We start from the raw sequence: 24,273 nt of genomic DNA on the forward strand, positions 1-24,273 counted from the left end.
TCATTTCCAGTCTTATTGTCTCAACGCTATTAGCCAGTTCGTACACACTGGGAATAACCACTGTAACTGGCAGTCTTGCCCTACAGCACATTGGCACGCCTCGTGCTTCTTCAGAGAACTGGTAGAAGTGTCACTTATCTTGTCAGAAACGCAAAGTTACTTTTGCTTGTGCGACCTGGCATTTACAGCACACATCATCTGCTGGAAGCAGTCACAAACTACACTTACTCTCAAGCGCTGCATGCTATTCTGAGGTCAAATTAACATATTCTGCCTAAGGATTTCCACAGTGTCCAAAACACCCTCCCTCCCCGCCCTGCCCGCCCCCCCACAAAAAAAAAAAAAAAAAAATCACACACAGCTTTTTTCTAGACATACCATGATAATCCCTGCTGTGATAGGATAGACAACAGGTCTGCATGGCTGCTGTTTTACAGTTCAGGGCTGGTAACAGTACAACCCCACCCCCAGGACAACTGTGACAGATGTGGTAAATTGAGCAGAAAATTCCTCAGCAGCGGTACTTCAAATTTGTTTTTTCTGCCACCAATAACCAACCTAGCAGCGCTTTAAGTAACACAGCCTGAAAGTCAAACAACTCACTTCAGGGGTCATTAACCTAGTAATGAGATCCCTGCTATTCACAACTAGTAGCTCCAAGGTTAAAACTTTGGCTGGGAAGTAGAACGTACAAAGTGGCCGGAAGGCCGGTTAAACACAGTTTTTCTTTTAGCGGTCAGAAAATCAGCAGCATGTTCCCACTCCAGATTGTACCAGCTGTTTGCTACAGGCCAGTCCAAGAAAACACCATTTCTAACAGTTTTAATTTTTCTTACAAGAAAGCGCATCTGTTAGGTGAACAGATGGTGAATGAGTCCGCCCCACTGCAAAGAAAGCACCCGTGCTACCAAAGATCTTTATCCCATAGTTTTGTGGAGCACCCCCAGAGAATCCCCTGGAGACACAGAAAGAGCTTGTTACGCTAGGAAAAAACCCAAACCCAACTGCAACACAAAGCTGTAAGTGGAAACACGTCAAAAAGCAGTTAAAGAAAACTTCCCCAGCAAAACCCAAGACAAGAGGAAAAGGCCTGCTTTTGGCAAGAAAATGCCGAAGCTGTGCCAAAAAATACATACCCGTCTGTCGATCTTATCACCCTGCAAGTTACACACATATTACTGGAGAGCCTTGAAGCGGAACACATTTCAGAAACATCCCCCCAAAGTTTGAGTCCCTTATATCATTTAAGGCTAAAGAGCCACAGGCAGTTTTACTGACTGAAATCTACCTTAGACAAAAAAGCCAGGAAAAGGACAAAAAGGAGTGCTGTCTATTTTCAGGTAAAGCAGATGGAAAAAAGTCACATAAATGCATTCAAAATTCCAGCATTCTGCCATTATTCTCAATTGCAGGAAACTCTTGCTGCCAGAGTTAACTAGCTCCTTATTATTACAACCATTTTGGGAAAAAGTATGCGTAACAGAAGCGAATGTCACAAGGAAGCGTGGGCTGGGAAGTGAAGTTCACTCACTTGTCATTTGCAAAGCCGGGTGTTAACATGTTGAACAAGTTCAAAAAAGCTTTTAGCTTCGAATAGCAAAGCCAACTAAAATCCATACACGAGAGCCTGGTATTTTCAAGATGTTTCAAGTTCGCAGTTACAGGTTAAATACTAACCAGGCACTTCCTCAGCAACAAAACGTGACCGGGGATTCTGCCAGTTTGCCTTGTCTTCTAAAGCAAGTTTAAGTTCTAGGTGCTTTAGGACCCTCTGCCTACTGAGAGTAGGCAACATCAAGCAGCAGCTGCTGATGAAAAAGCCAGATTTGCTGCTTTTCTCCTCCCCCTGAAGCGCAGAGCGCTTTAAACAAAGCTTAAAAACAGTCAACAGGAGAGAGGATCCTCCTTCTGACTAAGCTAGCGCTCACGTCTTCCAGCGATGCACCTGCGCAAGAGCAGCATTCCTCCTGGATTCCCCGAGTTTTAACCCACGGCGGGCGGCAGTCGGGGCCCTACCTGCGAGAGGATGTTGGTGCACTGCTGCAGCAGCGACACCGGCGGGTTGCCGATGCTCGTCGCTAGCTGAACTCTGAGGAGCTGTTCTTTCAGAGTGGCGTTTTCCTGTAACGCGTGGGCCAGGGCCACAGCGGCACACCAGTTTGAGAGAGAGTCCGTGGAAAAGAGGCCCCCACAGAGCAGCTGACCAGCTGAGACAGAGTTACCTGTAGCTACCAAAACAGCCAAGAGGTACAACTGAGATTAAAACAAGCCACAAAACCGGCAAGATATTTAAGATAGTATCATCCGCGTACAGTTAAAAACCAGAAAAATGTATCTAGTGAAGTTTTAGAGAAATCATAAGCCAAATCATCTTGCTTGGATCAGACACTCAGCGGCAGGTAAATAATTCTGCAGAAGACATCAGTTGATGCGTTAAACATTTGTGCTAGTTCACAACTCACTGCAGAGACATTAACTTTGCGTACCGTCAATCGTAGATGGCAGAAGCGTTGAAACGATTTCTCCTTGTCCTTTTTGGTTTTTGTACAAAAAGCACTGGAAACAGTAGAGAACAGCACAACGCAGCACAAAAGGCTGCCTTTCGTTTACCATGGACATCAGAAGTACTACAATTGCAGGCCTGTTCAGAAAGGCAAGAGAAAAACCGTTAGGACAAAGTCGTGAATGAAGACAACCGCAGATACACAATTCGAAGTATATTCTCCAGGTAAAGAGAGAGGCTTTTGCCTACTCCATCTACTACCATTTCAAACATCGGAGTAAAACCTTTGGGTTTAATAGCCAAGTTTTTCAGTTAGTTAAAACACAAAACAGTAGTGTAATTATACATGACTGCTATGAGCCAGTGTTCCTCCGCAATATTTTCATTTCCCGTCGAGTCCCCTGCTGCTCCCTGCTCGCTTCAGTAACACTAGAAGATGCCTCATAAGGCCACTAGCAATCTGTTATACAGAAAGGTCTTTTTCTACCCTCACCCTCATATTCAAATGGTGAGAGTTAAGATCTCATTAAGCTAACACCTGCTGTTCCCCAATCTGAGTAAATTATCAATTACCTGCCTGTTTTTCCTAGCCTCTAAATCCTTTTGTAGACTGTCCTCTGGCTGACAGTGGCAACTCGTCCCGATCTAGGAATTTCTCAACTATCGCTCATTCGCTTTTCAGGTACCACATCACAAATAAAATCAATTCCAGGCCTCATCTCTGTGGAAACACCCCTGACACCTTCACGGTGTCACCCCAATGTGAACTTGAAGCTGTTGCTCTGCATCCTAACTCCAAACTCCGAATTTAAACAATCGTACCGATTAGACTGCCATTGCCCATACCAATACATCGTTACCTAACACCGTTAAACACTTTTCTTCCTCTACCTTGGTGGATTAGAAGGTGCATTTACAGAGGCAAAGTAGTCTTGATTCATCTGGCATCCTCGAATGACCTCTGATACAGTATTAATGGTCTACAGAAAGGGTAGAGAAAAAAATTCAATGGATAGTTAAGTGTCAGCCATGATCTGCTACCTAGATCACTCAAAACTACTCAAGATCACCCTGCCAGCTAGGTATCGAAAAATACATAGCAAATCTCAGCATAGAGATTTATTGAGCAAAACCATTTCAAATGCAATCCGAACAACCAATAGCTGTGAAGCTATAGCGAGCAAAGGTTAAGGGGCAGAAAGCTCAGACAGCTCTATCGTACCCAGCTGCCTCCAACTTCATTTTCTGTGTCAGATCCGTTTTGCTAGGAAAGCCAGTTTAACTGGGCATTTTAAAGAAGTCGAAAGGTGAAACCTTTTAAGAGGTACAAGAAGTGGAACGGAGGCCGCGCCAAAGGAACCAGCCTACGCTCAATCTAAGCACATCATTTTATCAGGGGAAGAAACACCTTATCCTACACTGCTCACAGGGCTTTCCAGAAGCTAGAAATCCCTCCTCATTGGAAACCTGCCGAGTCAGAATACTTCTAGACTCTCTCAAAAGAGGAAAACAACGACGAAAAACCCACCCTCTGAACAGGCAAAAACATGAATCAATTCACCTGCTCTGGGATACGCTGAAATCCAACAGAAGCAAATGCAAATACTTTCTGGTTGCAGAACGTAATATAAAAGACTACCTTACATTTACGTTGCCCACACTGGAAGCCCACACATCTCTGGCATCTGAAACACTTTCTTAGCAAATACTGTAATTCCCGTTTGTCTCTGCAGCAACTGGTTATCCCTGTAGCCTCCTGCTTTCACGCATTTAGTTGCCCCCATCCCTACATCTGTTTGCTCCCTCTTACTTCTGTCAGGATATCGGCAGGAACTCCAGTTGCCATCAGGATTGTGCAGAGCTGCTGTAACAACCCACAGTGAAACATTGCCTTCTGACAACTGCTGGTAGCACCAGGAGGGTTTGTAGGAGACACGAGTACCCGCACAAGCTAGAAATAAAGAAACATTCATATGTGAGGAGAGCCCGAGACCTTCTGAAATGCAAAGCAAAACAAATTTACCCATTTGAAGTTTAGCCATGAAAGAGAACTGCTCCTAAAAATGGAGATACGAGATGACACTTAATCAGCATGTTCATCTTGTTACTACGTATGGCCATTTGAATTCAGTGATACCCTCTAAAATCTTCAAATATCTGACTCCATTGCAAACGTTGCAACTAACTGATGAGAAATCAAGCTGTAACTATTCTATTATTTGGCTCGCCATTTGTCAGAACTACATTTCAGAAAGTGAAAAACTGCCGTCACCATTAATGTTCAGCTTCCACACAAAGTGCCACAGGTAAACCTTATTTCGTTTTTTTTGGAGGGGTGAGCAGAAGGGAAAACGCCCAACAGTCCCTAATTATGAACCCATAGTGAAGGTAGCTACTGGAACTCGGTTAATGCACTCATTCACGTAGCCATACGTGAATTCATACAGGAGGATTCTTGGGGTCATCCCCAGTTATGTATTTAACTCAAACCACCGCTACATCTTCAGTTACATGAAATGCATTTATGCGAGATGCCAGCCATTAAAATTCACAATTCGGCACTAGTATTTGTGCTGAAGGCAGTACATCTCATGAATGTTAGTAGCTAATTCTGAGCTAAAGACAACACATAGATTTCGCAGTTAACTATTACATTACACTTACTCTTCATTCCAAGAGAGCTGATAAAGTGTTGACGTCAGTACTTAGGAGTTAGATGAAGTGTTTTACCTGCAGCATTAGATGAAGATTAGTTACTTTCTGCGCAGACCACCCACAGTTATCATCTCCAACTTCAAACCAAGGCTTCATACGCTGAATGTATGAACCTTCTTTAAAGAAATTCTGATTGGAATTATTATTCTTCAACAAGTTTTGTAATAGGAGGAGACAGTCTTCCACTACGATTCCTGGTGAGACAAAAAACCAAAAGATTAATCAAAAGACGACACACGGAAAACTAACCAGCTTCTCCACACACCGAGTACGTTCTAGATGGAACGGAGCACACGCTTCTGAACTCTTCGTTCCTAACAAACATTACATTTGGATCAAGAACTGCGAACCTCATGCATGAAAAAATAATCAAAGGTCACTCTAAATTGAATACATCAATGCTGACCCAGCGTATTTCCAAGGAAACTATAATTGTGTTTCTTCCACAAGTCTGAAGCAAAAACATGATTTCCAAAGAATATACGGTTTGCGTGAGTTAATGGGGTAGGAAGGGGAAGAACTTCAAACAAAGCCTCACAACCACTTTGTGTCTTGCAGTATACCTACTTCAGAGTCAGGCTACACTACTGTCTCTTTGTATCGCAAGCGCTAAAATGAAGTTCCTCGTGAACCGCATCATGATTCAAATGCAGCAATTCTTACTGGATTACACATTCCTTCTCTTCAATCACCGGCTGCATCTTCAATTCATTTCAAAGCTACTTTTTGGGTTATTTTGGTGGAGAAGCAATTCTTAGAAATAGCCCTTACAATGAGCCAATTCAACCTCAACTCCTTGGAGTTGCAACAGCTTTTTTTCTTTTTTTACCCTCAGGTTTTATCTGTACTGAAAAAGCACTGTAGATGCTAATCAACTATGTGCTCTGTGAAGAGAAAATTCTCCGACAACTCTGTCCAGAAGACAACACGAATAAAGGCAGCCTGCTTCTGGTACTGCTGGGATGCCTCCAAATGTGGACTCGACAGAAAGGACAAAGATTTACTCCTTGCGCTTCTGAAAACACACAGTCAGTGCCAGACTTGGGAGCGGGAGAACTAAGAGAGACCAGCTGTCACATTCCCCCCTTCCCACTCCTGCTGCAGAGCCGCAGCTGGTAACCCAGCCCTCGGCAGGGATGCAGACAGCAGGAATAGACACATAGCAGGGGGGAAGCAGAGAACTCTTTGCACTTAGGAATTTACATACCAAGTCTCCTAAAATTATTAACTGCCTAAAAATAGCAGCTTCCAATCAAAGGTTTGCTTAATCCTTGCATGCAACATACCTGGAATAAATCGGCTAGGAGAGAAGCATTAACTGCTCCTGCAGCCCACAGAAAGGTCACGGAACAGCAACCTGTTTTGTTACTGAAATAGATCCTGTAGCAAACTACTATCGGTGGTAAACTCATAATGAGTTGCTAATACAAAAAGTAAAGGGCACCTAAGTGCTGCATCATTTTTGTTCATTTTTTTTATTCTTCCGCCCCCCAACAGGTAAACGATTTGGCAAGGAGCTGATCAAAAAACTGAAGTCACTAGTGAGGCTGAAGAAACTCAGCAAGCCGTTACTCCCAGCCACTCCAAGCAGGCATGGATCTTGCAGGAGGAATGCAGATGCCTAACTCGTAAGTGACAAATGCGGCATACGCGTATCTGACACTGCCGTTCAAAGTATATACATTCACAGACCTAAGCCAAACAAGAACACACAAACTCACACACACATGCTCAGAGAAATTAACTGATGTTCTCTACATCGCATCTCAAGACTAGTTTTCAAAAGATGCTGAAACCCTGCCTACTTGCTCAATCTGCTTTTGCTGGTTTTGTTACGACCAGACTCTATGTTTTGATCCTTCTACCCACTGACCTAGCTCCAATTACATACTAATGTTAGCCTGTAAACATTGTCAACTAATAGTTTCTGCAGAAGCACAGGACTATGAATAAGTCTTAGACTTTTCTGTACCTCCATCGCTGTTTCCTTCTTCTGTTACGATATCCAAAAGTCTCTCAAAGGCATTTTCGAAGGCAACAATCTTCTGTATGGCTGCGTTACTTTTTGTCAATTGCTGTAACAACAAGACTCCCTTGACAGGTGGGGGAGAGAAGAAATTAAACTTAGTTTTCCTAGAACTACATTGCTTTTCACAAGTCACAGCTCTTACAAGGATGCTAAATCAGCAGTGTACTCGTTAGCCAGAAGCACAGGACAGAACCGCGTGCCCTGCAACTCAGCACATCTAACAAAACCCACCACGAACGCCACGCAATAGTTCCCTCGTGCCTCACGGCGCTTCAAAATAGAATCACAGTACTGTTAAAAAGGATGCTAAGTGGCTATACAGAAGAAAGAGGGAACTCGTAAAGCACCTCATCTCTTCTGTAATAACTAATTAGAACATTTTGGCGTGTGATGAATGAAGAAGAAGAATTGAAGTGAACCTAACAGAAGGCCAAGAGAAAGATCAGCTAACATACTAGGAAAACCCTACACAAGGGTCAAGGTTTGCATTAAAGACACAGTAACAGTTTGCTTTTGTTACGAGAACTGTGGCGAGACATCCAAAAGCCACCCAACGCAACTGAGGAATGAAATATTTCCAATTAACAACCACAGTGATTTCTTCACGTGCATTTGTTTAACTTAATCCAAATTCTGCACAAGTACTAAGCGATTCAATTGACAGTTACTATTTTTGGAAGAGGATAAACTGTCATCGTTCTGTACTTACATCATTTCGTATAACCTCCCTAGAGTCTGCTAGTAAATCCATGAGTCTGGAAACACCTGCAACAAACATATTAACAAACAACAGCGTAAAAAAGGTGCAGCTTTTTCTTGCTGGAGGTCTTTAAAACACCTTGCTTGAGACTCCTCTAGCCCTCCGCCATGATGTTTGCTGAGCGTCCAGCTTCAAGTTTATCGGCAATAAACTCAACCACTTACCCATAGGGCTGACAAGAATTATCTGCTGCACTTGAGGTCCTTGCTGCTTTAAAAGAGATGTAAGTAGTTTCACTCCAGGCCAACGAACATGGAAATCAAATTCCTGCAGAGATGGAGAGGAGTACATTAAGTAATAAATGCCTCAGTATTCAACTTGCTCTTCTAGACCAGTTATGCATAGACACCAAACGGATAAGGAATTTCATCTCCCGTCAGTTTCTTTTTTCATCCACCCTATTACAGCACACGGCCAGCAAGCCAAAACACTATCCTGCTCCGTGGTTCCTTCTATTTTGTTATCAGCAATGTGAACTCCCATCACTTCCTTTCCTGCCTCTCCTCCGGGGTAGCTTTCCTAGCTATTTCTTCTTTATAAAAACCAGTCAGTGCAATCCTCCAGGGATCAGCTCATACTACCCAGAAATACAAGCGGGAAAGAAAAGCAAGCCCTTTTGTAGTATTCCCCTTCTTCCTATTCCCAAACAGAAAGAGCAGCTTCTCTGTTAAAATGGGGTCTTGTCAGCAAGAGAAAGCTCAAGAACCGTCCATGGACGGACTTGACCAACCAGACCAAACCTTTGGGCTCCCCAGGTCAGCTCAAACTCATTCAACAGCTGGTGACTGGACCCACATCTCAACTGAGTCACCTCACAGAGCCTTCTGTACTTCTAATCCTGCTGGTTTTAAAGCATCACCTCGAACTAAGCCAGCAGATCACTAATTTGGACAAGCAGTCTTATTTTACCCCTGTTCCTAGTTACAAGTGAAAACTGAATGCGTGTCGTCCTTTCCTCAGCATCCTGCTTACCTCAGGCACTGGCCAAGATCAACATCTCCACTGTACTTGGTGCAAAAGAGAGGCGGTACCTAACCAACTTTCTAACCGTCTCAACAAACAGGCTAGTTTATAAAGCTTTTTCTAAAACTGACTCTTGTACAGGACAAACCCTGAATGGCATGATATTGCTAGCAAAGAGGACACCAAACTACGGCATCTACAGAGAAAAAGGAACGGATAACTTGGAAAACACCGTGCAAGCTTCCAGCTCTGCACAACGCTATATACATTGTTATCAAATGACACTTGCGCGTGCCATTGCACACCAAGCTAGTTTCAACGTCACACAGCTCCACCTATAGGTTTCACTTATATTTAGGCCAGATGCTTGCATTTCTCAACTTGCAGATCTCAGATTTGGATCAATAAAACCAACAGAACCCTGCTGCGGAGTAAGGCCCTAGTCTAACTTGTAACAGATACATCAATCAAGTATATCCTGGATTTCCCCAAAATACTTATTGCCTTTGTGCATCTCAGGAATATATTTATAAGCCAACCTTTCGCACTCACTAAGTAGTTTCATAGGACCGTTAGCGACAAACTTTTTTTTTCAGAAAAACAATTTGACTAACTCACTAACTGTAGTCTACGAAACTGTGCTCCTGATCTGCATTTCCATCTATTGAGGCCTAAATTCACCACCCAGGGATTAAGCCTCAGATATACTGACAACAGTTTAATACTGCTGAAAGCATGACCTAAGTTCCGTATGGGAAGAGCAGAACATCATCTTTTGACTGAAGATGGACTACGAAGAACAAAAAAGAAACAAACAAACAAACAAACGACATTCATGTTGCTCCTCTTCTCGCAAGCGCAATCATACTCTTAGTTTGGAAACAAAATTTTTAGCAGTTGAAAATAAAGAGACAGTCCTTGAGGATAAAACCATCGGAAAATGAGTTAAACGTATCATGCCGATGGAAAGCAGTCACCCTTCCTACTTGAACTGCATCTCAACAGACATTACTATCTCATTATCTTTTAATGATCATCTAAAAAATTATCCTTGCACGAGTGACACCAGTTGCTGCTTGTGGAGCAGTATTTTTTACTGCTTCTAATCAAATATCTAAAGCCCCTTCTATGTTACCCTGCTTTAAAAGCTGCACTAATGCAGGTCATAGCTTCACTCATCTGCAAGCCCACATCCACTATCTCTAGGAATACCTCACGTTTGACATAGGCTTCACTAGAAGGACAAAAACATAGCTTTATCCATTGAGATAACCTCCCTGTACAGCACTACCCACCTCTCAATATTCCAAGTATGATACTGTCACTCACCTCCACAAGAGTCAACAAGAGTGTGACATTTTCTTGCTGTTTAATGAAAATCTCTGTGAACTGACTTCCCAAATCATCAACTTGTTTTGGTAAGTTTTCTTCTGTAATAGTAAAAAACAATGTATTACAACACATGATTGGAACAATTTCAGGTAGTTGTGATTTTTATTCTTACTAAAACAGGGCCATGGGTGACAAAAAGGTTTAGAGTCACTGCTATAATGTTAAATGAATTATTTTCAAAACAAATACTGCCACAAGCTTTGCACAAAAGAGAAAACCTACATTATTCTAAACATAAATTTTATTGAGAGGTATTTTGTTTTAACAACAGGAGGGAACCAAGAATCTACTAAACAAACTCATTTCAGCATTAAGAGAAAAAAAATCCTATTTCCATTGATCATGTCCAGCCAGATTCAGAGATCTCACCCCCACAGTTGCCTGTAACAGATATAACCAAGCACACTCCTAAGCAAGCAGAGAATTCAGAGAGAAAAGGAGAACCCTCCCAGCAGAGCAGGAACAGAAAGCCTCAAAGTGGCTACATTCGCATGCGGCTGAACTGATCCAGTAGAGAAGCTCCTCACAAGTACATTTCATACCAAGAGGCTTGAAGCAGGCGGTGGGGAACGTAAACCATCTAAAGCTAAACGGCTCAAACGCCTCGTTTATTTATTTTGGTTTAGCAATAGGAAACACCTAAACATCAGGAAAGAAGAGTAGGATTGAAACAGATGAGCATCAAAACCTCTCAGTCTTGGAATCTGAATTAATTTCACAAGGGAAATGAAATGCCATTCTGTTATTTACTCTTCAGTTGTGTAGAATTGGGGTAGCACATGAATTTCGTCTTACACAATTATTTCATGCATCATTGTTGCACAAACAAAAAACAAATTCGAAACTATCCCACAAAACAACAGAAAACATGCAAACGGTATCTCTGCACCGCTGCTGTTTTTCTAGGCTGAGTGGCCATTTACAAAGCTATTTCACAACGCAATCGTATATAGGTACTACTGGTTGGCATAGTTAGGGATTTCAATTGAAAAACTGAGCAAGGGCAATTCTAATTCAAAGGCAGTTTTTTATTATACTTTCATTTTGGACGGGAAGAGAAGACATTTCATTCAAGTCCAGCGCAGTTTCTGAGACCTCAGCTTTTCAACTGCTTAGCAGTAGTTCAAATCCAGTCCCCCTCAACAGGGGCGGGAATTCAGTTGCACATGACAGCAGCGGCCACCCCACATAAAACGAGTCTCTCGCCGAGTTTAAAAAAAAGGTTCGTTCTTTGCTTGGTTGCACAAAGGCTCCTCACAACAGCACAAAAGCCAATGAAAACAAATCCACTGCTAGGGGAGCAATATACAGGACACATCCACTCATACCCAACTCCAGCCAAGCACCCTTCTCCCTACAAAGCTTCCTCTCCCCACACATCCCCTAAACAACTTGCTGCTTTGCTGCCTTCTCTCTCCATAGCCTCCGAGCCCCTCCTCTCCCACAGAGCGTGCTGCCACCTGCCCAGGCTCTATTCTGTGTTTTAAGCAGCTCGGACAGCCCAACGCCTCATCGAAGAGCCGCAGCAAGGCACTGCTGCTCATCTTCTAAATCAGGTTGCCCTACAAGTCGTGCAGATGTACATTCAGCGCTGCGACACCATCCCATGCTAGCCGATGAAACCACAGGCACAGGAACAGCTTGAAGCATACAGCACAGAAAAAATGTGGTAAAGCCACTGAATTTCTGACCAAATCCGCAAGTCTGATTTGGTTAAGTGAAGGCAAAACAAGGATTCTTCCTCCTGCTTAAACGGCAGGCTTTACAGCCTTATCAAGGAGTCACGAACAAACCATTAACAACTGAGCAGCTATAAAAAGGGTCATAGAGCACACATAATCTTCAAACTCTGTACCTTGTTAGGGGCACGGCAAAGCAAAGGACTCTACCATAAAAATCTGGTGCCAAGAAAACAATTTTAATTCAACCAACCCAATTCAAACTGTTGGCAATGGTGATTCACTGCAAGGTATCAGTTTATAAGATCTAATTTTTAAGGATTTCCAATACAGGAAAGAGGTTTTTTTGGCCTTTCAGACATGAGACAGTAGCTAATCATTTCTCTAATGTAGTATAGCTCTATTTCTCCCTTGAAGCAGGCTTATCGGTAGGTAGCTTACAAGAGGGAGAGAGAAGCAGCACCAGTCTGCTGTAAGTTTTTAGCTGCAGAAACTATGAAATACTAACAAAAAATGACAAAAGAGAGGACAGACTGTGTGCAAAATAACTCTAGCCCAGGCATGTGCATCTAGCAGAAAACAAGTCCGATAGTGAGCTCTCTGAAGCTGAGGGGGTTATCAAGTCTGGGTGACTCCTGGTTACATGAACAAACAAACAAAAAAAAACCTGTAAGCCAACTCCACCGAGTAGCACGAGCTACTGTAGCGTAAGAGGCAACTCAGCTGAGAATCATACACAGGCTGCACGCGCTGTAGCTTGCTGCAAACCAAGGAAAGCCCATAGAGCTAACCTTTTTTTCTTTTAAATAGATGCTTAAGTCAAAGTATTTCACTTAAAATTTTCCATGAGCTGTGATTGAAACATCTTGCCCTTTACCCAAACGCAGCTACACATAGCAAGTGTTTGAACTATGGATTCTTCCTAATCCCAGCTCTTGTCCTTGTGCAAGTTCAGGGTGCTAAGGCAAAACCTGAGCAGTATACACAACTAACACAGCCTCTCACAAGTTTGCTGTAGTTATTATTTATTCCAGAAGCTTGACTCTAGTTCAGGATGTTTAGGATTCTTCTATAAAAGGGCCAAATTAAAGTTGTCTTCCCCCCCCGCCCAACTCTTGCTTTTTCCTATCAGTATTTCTTCTGCTAAATTTTGTAAAAAAAAAAAGGGGGGGAGAGGAGCGGGACAGAACGAAACAAGCAAGTGAAATGGCATCTTCTACTTATGTGGATACACCACAGATCTCGCAAACAGACTTCTACCCGTAATCGCTCTTTAAATCTACGCATTCACAGGGCTCAAATAAAGAGAACGACTTCCATCCATTAAGATTAGCTCTTAGTGATTCACTAACAAGCAGCGCTGCAAACTAGAATTTTATCTTAAAATAAACAGATGAAGTGCATGTTAATAAAACCCGTTTAAAAAAGAACATACAAAGTGTTAGTGGTAACTTACAGTAGAAGTAAACACTGTATTTGAACATGCATTGCTTAAAAGAGACACTGTGAAGGATGCTTAAGTGCAGCGCGTGCATTTGTGTCAAACTTAAGGGCTTCTTGAAAACAGAAACTCTGTTCACAAACTTTTGCCCATTAAAATCCTACCAGTTCTGAAGCTGCACGCTTCCTTGACATCCGAAACAAGAATTTACCATTATTACAACCTCTGGAGATACGCGGGCATTCAACACGCCCAAATCACATGAAAAATAAAATTGGGAAGACACTTCAGCTCCAAAGAAAAACGTGTAGAGCAGAATGCAAAAAGCTTTCACGAAGCTCCAGTGCAAGTCTTTACAGTGTCCTTTTTAAACGGCAGCGAGTGTTATGGGTGTGAGTAGTAACTAGGCCTAACACAAAGTGCCATTTTTATGTAAGTAAAGGTTCTTTTACCTTCAGAATCATCTGTCAGTGCAGATAAAAGAAAAAGAAGAGAAAGGTTTACAAGTTGAATAGCTTTCCAAACAGCACAACCAATAGCAGCATAAGCTCAGATTTTCAAAGCAGCCATCCTAGCTTTTTACAGCAGCAATTACTCCTTCAGGTAGTTCTTGTAGCAGTAGAAGAACTAAACAACCCCGTACTCTTACAACACTGGTGAACGCACGTACATAATTCAAGTTTGTCAATTCTTTGGTCTTCGTAAGGAAGTGCTAGTAACATTCTTAAGTCCATAATCAAGGCTACTACCATGAACATGGATTCACCAGCACTGTAAAGCTCTGATCTTGTTCAAAACTTCTTTCATCAAGATCAGGCAACTGGATGAACAAGGAAAAGAAGGGCAAGTAAGCAAAGCAACAATTTGAGAGATGGTTAAGAGTGACATATCACAGAACGATTTCAGCTTGCAAGTCTCTTGCAGCTGCATAAGACGAGACAGTTCATTGTAGAAGGTACGATGAAAGGACGTACTGCACAACGTAATGCCAACATACTGGCAGAAATTTATTCATGTTGGAGAACCCTCACCTATGCTCCATAAGGTTATTTATCACTTAAGGAACCTTTGAAGAAATATCTTGGGGTACATGCTGCAGACAAGAGACTTCAACTCAAAGAGCAGCATCACCTCACATTCTGCCCACTCACAGGAGCGTTCGCGCTCCATTACACGTAACGCAAACTGAAAAATGAGATACAAGTGCTGTCAAGGACTAGAAGGACTCTTGAGGTCCATGGCAAATGCAGGATGTTATGAACCCACAGATATTCAGTCATCTTAAATGTAGCCTTTCGCTCACACTGTATTCATGCTTGCCCAAGAAGTCTGACTTCTTTTGGACAAGCTGGTATGATGGATTTTCACGTTCATTCACGTAAAAGCAGAACGGATATCCTACAAGCCTTTTTAGCTGTTGTTGATCTTTACCTCTTAAAACCTTGGAGAGCAACTCTATGGCCATTTGGCTTAGATTACTAGTTTAAACAGTCATGAAGCCAAGACCTGATTTGCAAATACAAACAGAAGTGGTTTTCCGAATAACACCTGCAACAAGGCACAAGTGAAATGTCAGAGAGGTCAACGGAACTCGTCAGAAGCATCTGGCTACTCTTCAGTCTGGGCTCTCGCGGCTCTCTACGTATTTAGTTTTAAGAACTTTTGTCTTGCCCAAGTCTAATTTGGGTAACTGCTGTCACTTCTTCCAGCATATTGATGTTTCTGTGAAATACGGGGTTATTTTGAAGACCGTTTCATTGGCCTTTGAGACCAGTTTTGATTGCCTATCAAGAAACGCCTTCAAAAATAAAGGCAGGAGGGGCAGGAGTTTCACAGCCTAGCTGTATACTGTCTGCTTCTCCATCTAACTATCTTGGGAAGGACAGGCAGAGTTTCTTTCTAAAATGCCACAGCAGGGCTGGAAGAGAAGGTTTTCACACTTAGATATAGCCACCTTATCATAGGTACCTGAGATTTTATTTCTCAGTATCCTTGTTAAATCATCAGATAGTAGCGTCCCATTTGACAGTAACAGCAAGAACTGTCCTTTCCCAACAGCAAAGAATGACTCGATTCTTTATTTACAAACTAGAAAAAACAATGAATTATCCCATTCCAGCCTGGCCGCTGTTCACAGAAGATAGATTTTAAAATTAATAAGCAAGAGATCCAGTATTACTTTAATGCAAGCTGCACGCAACAAGGTTTTTAGCGTTGTCGTAACAGCCACACAATAACAAAGCAAGTCTCAGCATTAGTAAATCACAGAGTATTGCAGTTTATAATATGAACAAAACCACCAAGAAAAGCGCCCCCACAGTTAACGCAACTATTACTACCAAGCGCTTACCTTGCTCCTCCTCTTCTAGGTCATTCGATATTACATTGTAGAGAGTGTCCAAGGCATAGCCAATTATTTCAGAATCTGAACTGCAAATGAAAGAACCACTTTTCTTTAATGACTTATTTCCAGCTACTCTTACAACATTGTTTTTCTGCATAGGCAGTTCCCTTTGCAGCATTAGATCAAGTGCGAAGGACTGATGTTGACAGACATTTGCAATACCATGTACCCATGGGCTGTCCGGTCCCTGAATGAAGTCAAACTCCTTTTCCCAGTTCCATTCCCTCAGGTGGCCACATTCACAAAGTCTGGTGACACAAGATGACCACAGGAAGCTTCACTCCAAGCGTGTCTTCCATTCCCTGAGTCACGCTTTCCAACCTGCTCCTCCCTGTATACCAGGAGAAATCTCTGGGAGGGATTCGGACCCCTTCCCAGAAATTCACCCAAGGAAGCTGCAGCCAAGCTTCAGCACCATCCCAGGAACGACCCTCCCCGCTACCCCGTCAGCGAGAACCAGGGGCCAAAAGCTCGCACTCCACATGAACGCAATGACAACAGCTGCGCACTCTACCAAACAGGCCAGCCTCCGCGTCACCGACTCGGACTACACCCACTTATTAAGGGTTTTTGAACTCCAAGCATCCCCAGGAAGCTGCTGGGCACCCCATCTAACCCCAAAGCATTAATTCACCTGCTTACACCAGGACTTTTCTCTTAATAAGCCCCGCTTTAAGGGAGACCTGTTTCTTCTGCGTTATGAAGACCGAACAATCTGTAAACCCTACACTACAACAAAGACACAGTGCAAGAGTTTGGGGGGCAGAGAATGTAACCGTTTTTGCTTCTTGCTTTGTTGCTCCTAAACCAGAGAAGTATGAAAGCACAGCTAGTCAAAAAACAAAGCAAAATAAAACCGAACATCACAAAGGAAGGCACCTCAGAGTGCAGAAGGACACACCTCACAGCTATTTTCATGTCTTGCCCAAGCATCAGAAGAGCACGCTGTCAAAACAAGACCTCTCATTCAAACTTTTAAGTATTTGCTTTCACTGATCTCTAAGGCATACCAAGTAAGGCCTCCACACCAAAGATGAATTTGCATTTTAAGAAGCTACCAGGCCGGTTCAGAGCAGCAGCCTAAAAAACCTAACCTAACCAGCTATCTCTGCTAGACCACTAATTAAAGATGACAGACCTACAGCAGTTGTTGCAACCAAGAAAACTAGAGATGCCTCAAGGTGATCCACCAGCTTTCAGCAGACAGGATGGAGCAATCCGTACCTACAGTTCTTCTATCACTACAGCAAGGGCTTTAGCGAGCTGTCAAAGTGACACCTCACCCCCCTCTCTACGACTCTCATACTAAATCAAAAGCTAGAAATAACCAGGTGTCAGTGTAGTTTGATATTTCACATTGGGTTTTTAAAGTGAATCCTTGTCCTGCTGATGTCCTCCCAGGACACGTGCATTTTTACTCAGTGTGTCACTCAACTCATAGCACCTGCTTTTATTTTGGGCTGTAATGGAAACAAAAGGGGAAAAAAATTGTCTCCTCCTCTGCCAAACTATTAGTCAAAGCAAGTAAAGGAAGCTTTTAGTCCGTGTAAACGGTCTCATCCAGCAGGTACGCTCACATTTCCAGCCTGCTTGTATTTTCCCTGTATTGTAATTTTAGTTCTTCAACACAACGCTACAAAGCCTATGTACAAAGCCTCATGTAACTGAAACAATTCCACATCTGAAAAACACATAGAAATGATTTCCTGGAGACTTAAAAAAAAAAAAAAAAAAGATCCAAGCTGTAGCCTTGCTTTTCCTTTCCCTTGTTAGGGAAATCACAGCAGCTACAAAAGAATTAAGCAAATTTTATGTAGATGTGGTAAAAGCAGGCCTCGTTTCTCTTGTCAAAAGAGGAACACATCACAAAATGAGGACAGCAGCATCCTATCTTTGCTGTTCACTGCCTTGCTACCATCTGCTGTTCACCACATAAAACATTTTATTGATTATTCTGTTCAGACTGAAGCTGTGCAGCTTTTGCTCTGCAGTGAAAATCAGTCAAGAAATAGAATTCCAGCGTCTCATGCACCTATAAAAGATGGAGCCTTTATGCAATGCAACAATCCAGCACAAGCCACCCTAGGCATCTTCCCTCTGCTAGTTGTGCTTTTGTGTGGCACTCGACCAAGATGTCAGTGCAGCGCTCCATGAGTTCACAAACAATAGCAGAGAAGAATCATATGGAAATGAAGGCACCCATGTATTGTCCTGCCCCGATAGGGTGCATCAAAAATGCTTTTACCTATTCTTCTAAAATTACGGCATTTCGCTATCAGAATAAAGACAAGCATCATCTATACCGTCAAGAAAAGCACAGAAAAGCAGAACGTTTCTATCATGTTATCAATCGCAGCATGCCTAGAAAGGAGGGCATTTTGTTACCCCTAAAAAGTCAAGTCCTGGAAAAACAAAGGGGTAATGACATTTATGTTGCCTCTTACAGAAGTTTTTATGAGAAGCCTACTACAATTTGAAAATTTGGAACTAATAGCACAGAAATAACTGAGGTTTGTGCCTTAAGAAAAAAAGAATTATTTCTCTTAGGTTCATATTAGGTTTCAAACTATTAGAATTGTCACGCTGAAATTTAAAAACCTACAAGTAGAACCAAAACAGTTAAAGATCAAGTTGACTTCTTGCTCTGGTGCCTTCTCCCACACCAACAGCTAAGCGGTACTGGCCTGTTCTACAGTCAATGCCAAATTTTTTTCAAAATAGTCCCTGGTGGGATGTGGCAACATGTAGACAGCGAGTCAGGAAAAGTCCTCTAGTAGATCACAGTTCCTACTTCATATTACAAAATAAAAATATGTCATAAGAACACTGCTGTGTGTAAGAGTCTGGAACATTAAAGGCTGACTCCAGGATGGCTGGTGCGCATAGCTGAAAAACTAGTGAAAGAAGCCAGTTTTCTATAGAACAAGGTTTAAGTACGCAGGCAGGAGATAGCGCTTAAGGCAATCTGCAAGTAAACCGAGTAAGAAGTGGAATGACACGTTCATTTAAGAGACACAAGTGGTGTATTTCTGTTGCAGGATAAAGGCTGTACATAATTTCAAGCAACAGTGTAAGATCTGAGGACAGAAGTGAGAACAGGACACAAGAAGCGCTCACCATTTCAGCACGGCCATGCAAACCAGGCCTTTTCCCTACTCACATTAGGAGATGAAGCTATAAATGCCTCTCACCTCGTCCTAATAATTTCAGAATTAAGAAAATATCAGCATGCCTTATAACGCAAAGAGCTAAAGAAAAGTGCGACTCACTACAAGGGAAGTAAACGATTAGCACAGCAACGATGCTGCAAATGGAAGGAAGGAAAGACCGGCTACTACAGAGCTGATACTTGTGCTTATGCTTCAAATTTCAACAGAAGGAACAACTGATTCACCAAAATCAGGAGATACACCAGAGATGAAAGACAGCTACTTTTTTACTCAAGGGCTACATGAATAATAGTTAACGTAATTCTCAGAAAAGCTAAAAGCTGTGCTATCATACTTGGCTGAGAAGGTCTTAAAACCAAATGACTTTTCGATTAGATACCAATTTCACAATAAGCTTATTTGCATTAGGAAATAATCATCTCTTAACAGCAAGGTTGCTTCTATTTTTCGTATTATTATTACATATTCCAGCAAGACAAATGCTGCTGAAGATCAAACAGATCTGCATCTTGAACTATTCCATTAATTTTTGGTAAATACCTAATGGGAAAGCGTGTTTGCACTTGTCACTGTTCTCACGTTACAGTACTCCGTACAGCAGCTATCCATTCCGCGTAAGCGCTCAGGCTCTGTGAATTCGGAGACCCATGCCTGCTGCTGGCTCCTGCCCTGTAATTCTTTCCACCCCAACACCCCATCCCTGCAAAAAAGGCTAGAGAGCAGATGAAACATCACCTGAGACAGCCCAACCAAGCCCTGCTTCTACTCAAGTGGGAACAAAGAGGGGAATCCCGTGGATTGTGTTCACATTCTAATGCACATAAAACGCAGCAACTACAGGCATACATCCAAGACAACAGGCAGACAGGTGTGTAACATCTCCAGTCACTTAAGGTAACAACCGTCGGCAGCTTCGCTGCCAAAAAGCTTCACCTCAGCAGCTCAGTCACCCATCTTCAGGCCAACCTAATAATCACTGAAAAAGCATACTTCCCTAAAGCTAAGCTACAGAGAAAAACAAAAGTCACTATTTTGACTTCAGCATACTGTTTTCCTGGTCCGTTCGTATTTCTAATCAAATTAGACCTTCTGTAATCTTAAACTTCACACCAACACAGTCAATGTACAGGACCAGCGCATGTGACTCACTCACATGAATACGGTGACATGTGAGAAGACAACTTAAGTCAATCATTGACTTCTGTTTTCTCTGACATTGCATTGCTGCTTCTTAAAAATAATCTTAAGCAGCTGCAGTGCAAAAAATAAGAGGAGGACAGGAGGGCGGAATGAGCATTTTCCACTTCTGCAGAACGCGTCAGGGTGCCTCAGGTGGACACTGGAAAAGTCCAAAGATGTCACCTACGGGTACATGCTGAAACAGTGATGACAGCACAACAGCACTGTCCTCTGTCAGACCACCATCCTCTCTGTTCAATATGCCCGTCACAGGGGGCATCGGGGACAGCTGAGCCTGCGGCTCATTTATCAAGCAGTTATTCAAATGAGCTGGCTTCGGTTTGTATTCCTACAACTGCAAGAGTCCCCAAAGCCTCACCTCTACAGTCACTGACCCCAAACCGTGCACTCACACCACCTGTAACACGCACCGAACTTGTCAGACACGGGGGCTACAACTAGACTTCTCTCAAATGAGCCACAGCATACAACATGCAGGCCAGCTGATGTGCTGGTCCACCATAACACATGCAGTAGGAAGTCTCCCTATCAACATTTGGCGGAATGTTTTCAGCATTTTTTCAGCTGAAAACCCAAAACCCACAAAGACGTATTTACCGTTTTTTGAACTGCAGCCTGAGTCATGCAAGACATCTGCACAGAGCCCCAGCACACACAAATTCCAAAGGGACAACCGGAGCCCAAAAAGCACAGAAAAGCTCTCAAGTTCCTGCCCTGAAGGGTTCAGGTTAGCATCTCAAAGGGAAGGAGATCAGTAAAGCCCCGCCTCCCTTCTCAAAGTTCAAATCTGGCCTCAAGAGCAGATAAGTGGATGAAAGCAGGCTCCTTGACCTATTTTTCTGAAGGGCTTCCCCTTCATGTCAGTGACAGTTACGCCTATAACCTTCCCTTTTACCGTTAGCATCATACAAGCTGCATGCAGGCCAGACATTCATTTTTAACTACCCAGCCAACAGAATGGAAATAATGCATCCTTCTAGACACTGAACTGCTGCTTTCCGAATTCTCCTTTGTCTTGACATTAGGAGATGCCTCCCATGTACGCACATGCAAGTAGTCCACATGCGCCCTTATGACTGGGTTTTTTTAATATGTTTACCAGGTTTGCGTTCAAATGCAGACTGAAAGACTGTCACAATACGCTTGCCTGCCTAAGCACCGGGACTGTGCGGTATTTGAAGCTCAAATCAGAGCACTGCAAACAGGGTCCAAGTTACAACATGAGGGTACCGTCAAGTACAGCAATGGGATCAAGTGCAGAAAGAGATGGACAGCAAAGATACTTGAAATGCTTAAGTGCATAAATGTTACATTCTAGTCCACATAAAGTATTTAGACTAGTGTCCTCTGCCTTAACAGCAGCCACGGTGTCCAGCTGTCCTATTTACTTGAACCCTTAAATAGAAATGCCTGCATTACTCCCCACGACAGCATTATTCTACCAATTCATTTGATGACACACGTCTGAGGAAACACACGTTTGCTGACTGCATTCATTTCCTCTTAATTCTGTCTAATTCACCTTTTGCCCGGAAACAGATTGATTTCGGTTATTTCAAATACTGTATTTAATTAACATTGTAATTTTGGATTTACCTTTCCACAGTAGTGGAAAGCGACCACGAGAAACATTAAGATGCACTTTGGTACCACCTTTACTGTAGAACTGGTCTTGCTGTCCCTCATCCAAGCTCCGGGAATTCTGTTCTTTTCATCTCTGAATACGCTTTGATTAAGTTTGTCATCATAAAAAGCCACCGTGACAAAAAAGTTGTTAGAAACCCAGCCCCCCTGCTAGCTTTATTGGTACACAGAACCAAGTCTGGTTTTGTCCGTTTCAGCGGCAGAGAGGGGCCGGGTTATCAGCTGGAGGTGGCTGCCACAAGTCAGCAACGTGCTTACCGGTCTGTCTGAAGAACGTGGATGAGATGTTCCATAGCCTGTATGCCTACCTCCAGTCGGTATTTCTATTTGGAAAAAAATGGAATAGTTAATGGTCTAGCCCAAAGTCCAAACAAAGCTTTTGAGGCAATACATCACAAAACTATGGAAAACCCATACGGCTCTTCAGGAAGTTCGATACTTACCTTGGATAACGATTTAAGAGCACGTACAGCATCCCTGCGGTCATCCAATAAAGTGGAAGAAGCTACTCGGTCACACAGCTTCTGAATCTGGAAACGTACGAGACACGCGAGATAAAAGACCACCAAAGCCAGCCTGATGTCAGTAACTGCGCGGGAGAGCTGTTAATTGCCCACATCCAAGCAACAGCTTCGTCTCTCGGCGCGGAAGGCGGCCCCGTGCAGTCGGTGCCTGGGCAGACCCGACTGCCGGCGCTCCCCGGGCGCGCTCGGCAAGGCGCGAGGAACTTCGGAGGGCTTGGCGGACCCGCCCAGCACGGAGCGGCCCCGGCCGGCCGCGGGCTCAGGCCCAGGGCCGGAGGGAGGGACGCTCCGCGCCCCGGCGCAGGCAGCAGGCAGTCCCCACACGCGGGGCGGGCTGTCACCGCCCGGCGCCGGGGCGGCGGCAGGGACCCGCACAGCCGCCGCTCGCCGGCCGGCACCTCGAGCTCGCCCAGCGCGGCCCCGCCGCACGCCGCCCTGCGGGGGGCGACCCCGGTAGCGCTCGCCCGCCGGCAGCCGCCCCGCGGCCGCCGGCGCACCCCCACTCCCACGCCGACGGTCCCGCGGCAGCGGCTAGGCCCCGCCGAGGCGCGGCCCGCCCCGCTCACCGTCTCGGCGCCGGAAGGCTGCGGCCCGGCGCTGGGGCCGCCCATGACGCCCCGCAAGAAGTTCATGGCGGCTCGCCCCGGCGCGGCCAGCGGAGCTCGCCCGGCGCCCCCGGCCCCCGCCGCCGCTCCCTCACCCGCCGCCGCCCCCGCGACGGAAGCGGCAGCCGCGCCTGCGCCGCGACGTGGCGCCGACGTGGCCGCCGCCGGGCGGGCGGTCAGGGGGGCGGGGCCGCACGGGAGCCCCGCCCCCCGCGACCGCGCCCACGTGCGCGGGGCCCGTCCTCGCCGCCGCCGGTCCCCGCAAGCCTGCGCGGCAGCCGCGGGGCGGTCCTGCTGCTGCGCGCTGCTTCGCCTCCGCGGGCCCCCGCTCGGGCGGCACCGCGGCTGCTGCCTTGCATCCCTCGCCGACGTAACGGAGCTTAAAAACCCTCCTTCCGCTCCTTTCCAGCCTCATTAAGCTATTTCCACACGGTAGGACACACGGAGGAGGCTCAGCCTTCGCTCTCCGATTAGTCCCGCTGATAGTGCTTTTTGCCATTATTTGCTACCCACAGTTCTGCCTGCATTTTTCACTAGCAATAAAAAACGGAAGTAGCAAAAAGCCCTGCATTCTAGGTCCATCAGCAGAAGGCTTTGCTAAATATATTTGCTCAGAATGAACAACAGATCCACACCAGGTGGAGGCATTAACCTGCCTAAAAAGTAATCCCCGCACACCCTGCAACCCCCTTCCCTCCTGGCCTCTCAGGGGTCTGTGTCCACAGCAACCACGCCACAAACCCCAAGGCTTGGCATTCGAAATTGTGTTTGGTTATAAGGCAAAAGGAAAACGTGATACCAATGCCTAACTAGAAAGAGGATATTGTGGTATTACATCATTGGAACGGAATCAACTCAGTGAGAAACAGAAGCTTAGCCAGATACCAATGACGGTTCAGCACTAGGTAGTTAGTTTTGTTTCCGATGCTGGATTCCCCTCACTGGATGCTGCTGCAGCACTGTCTGTATTCCTGCTGAGGAACAACGGCCAAGAACCAGCACTCCCGACGCTCCAGGCACTGCATCTGCACCGTCAGCTCCCAGCCCCATGCAGCCCTCCTGATGGTTGCCAATAGGATTTTTGGTTTGGCAGCATTTTGGTTTTTTCCGCATATCAAATTACAGCAAATTTTGTAGCAACAATAGCAAATTGACACAGAAAGGAACTGATCATCTTGCTTGGAACTAAGACGAGTTAATTTAATTCCAGCAAGAAAACCCTTCTCACATCACAAATTAAATTA

At 44.3% G+C, this 24,273-nt stretch overlaps 1 protein-coding gene across 7 annotated transcripts in view; it reads right to left on the minus strand.

The window, feature by feature from the left end:
* Positions 1-24,273, minus strand: part of USO1 (USO1 vesicle transport factor) — a 39,759-nt gene that overhangs the window by 13,776 nt on the left and 1,710 nt on the right. The window contains exons 1-14 of one of the 7 annotated variants that reach the window (XM_075150444.1): positions 22,991-23,139; positions 22,344-22,430; positions 22,159-22,223; positions 15,833-15,912; positions 10,300-10,400; positions 8,172-8,274; positions 7,957-8,012; positions 7,191-7,311; positions 5,234-5,412; positions 4,314-4,454; positions 3,395-3,483; positions 2,487-2,641; positions 2,017-2,222; positions 1,137-1,157 (exon numbers count right to left, since the gene is read on the minus strand). In XM_075150444.1, the coding sequence (XP_075006545.1) occupies positions 1,137-1,157; positions 2,017-2,222; positions 2,487-2,641; positions 3,395-3,483; positions 4,314-4,454; positions 5,234-5,412; positions 7,191-7,311; positions 7,957-8,012; positions 8,172-8,274; positions 10,300-10,400; positions 15,833-15,912; positions 22,159-22,223; positions 22,344-22,430; positions 22,991-23,056 (1,470 nt within the window). In that variant the 5' untranslated portion in view covers positions 23,057-23,139. Of the gene's footprint in view, positions 1-1,136; positions 1,158-2,016; positions 2,229-2,486; positions 2,642-3,394; positions 3,484-4,313; positions 4,455-5,233; positions 5,413-7,190; positions 7,312-7,956; positions 8,013-8,171; positions 8,275-10,299; positions 10,401-15,832; positions 15,913-22,158; positions 22,224-22,343; positions 22,431-22,990; positions 23,140-24,273 lie in introns of those variants that run through there. The other 6 variants (XM_075150443.1, XM_075150448.1, XM_075150447.1 and 3 more) reach the window with 6 other exon arrangements.

The sequence above is a fragment of the Calonectris borealis genome, chromosome 4 (genome assembly GCF_964195595.1).
Source record: "Calonectris borealis chromosome 4, bCalBor7.hap1.2, whole genome shotgun sequence".
Classification (NCBI taxonomy): domain Eukaryota; kingdom Metazoa; phylum Chordata; class Aves; order Procellariiformes; family Procellariidae; genus Calonectris; species Calonectris borealis.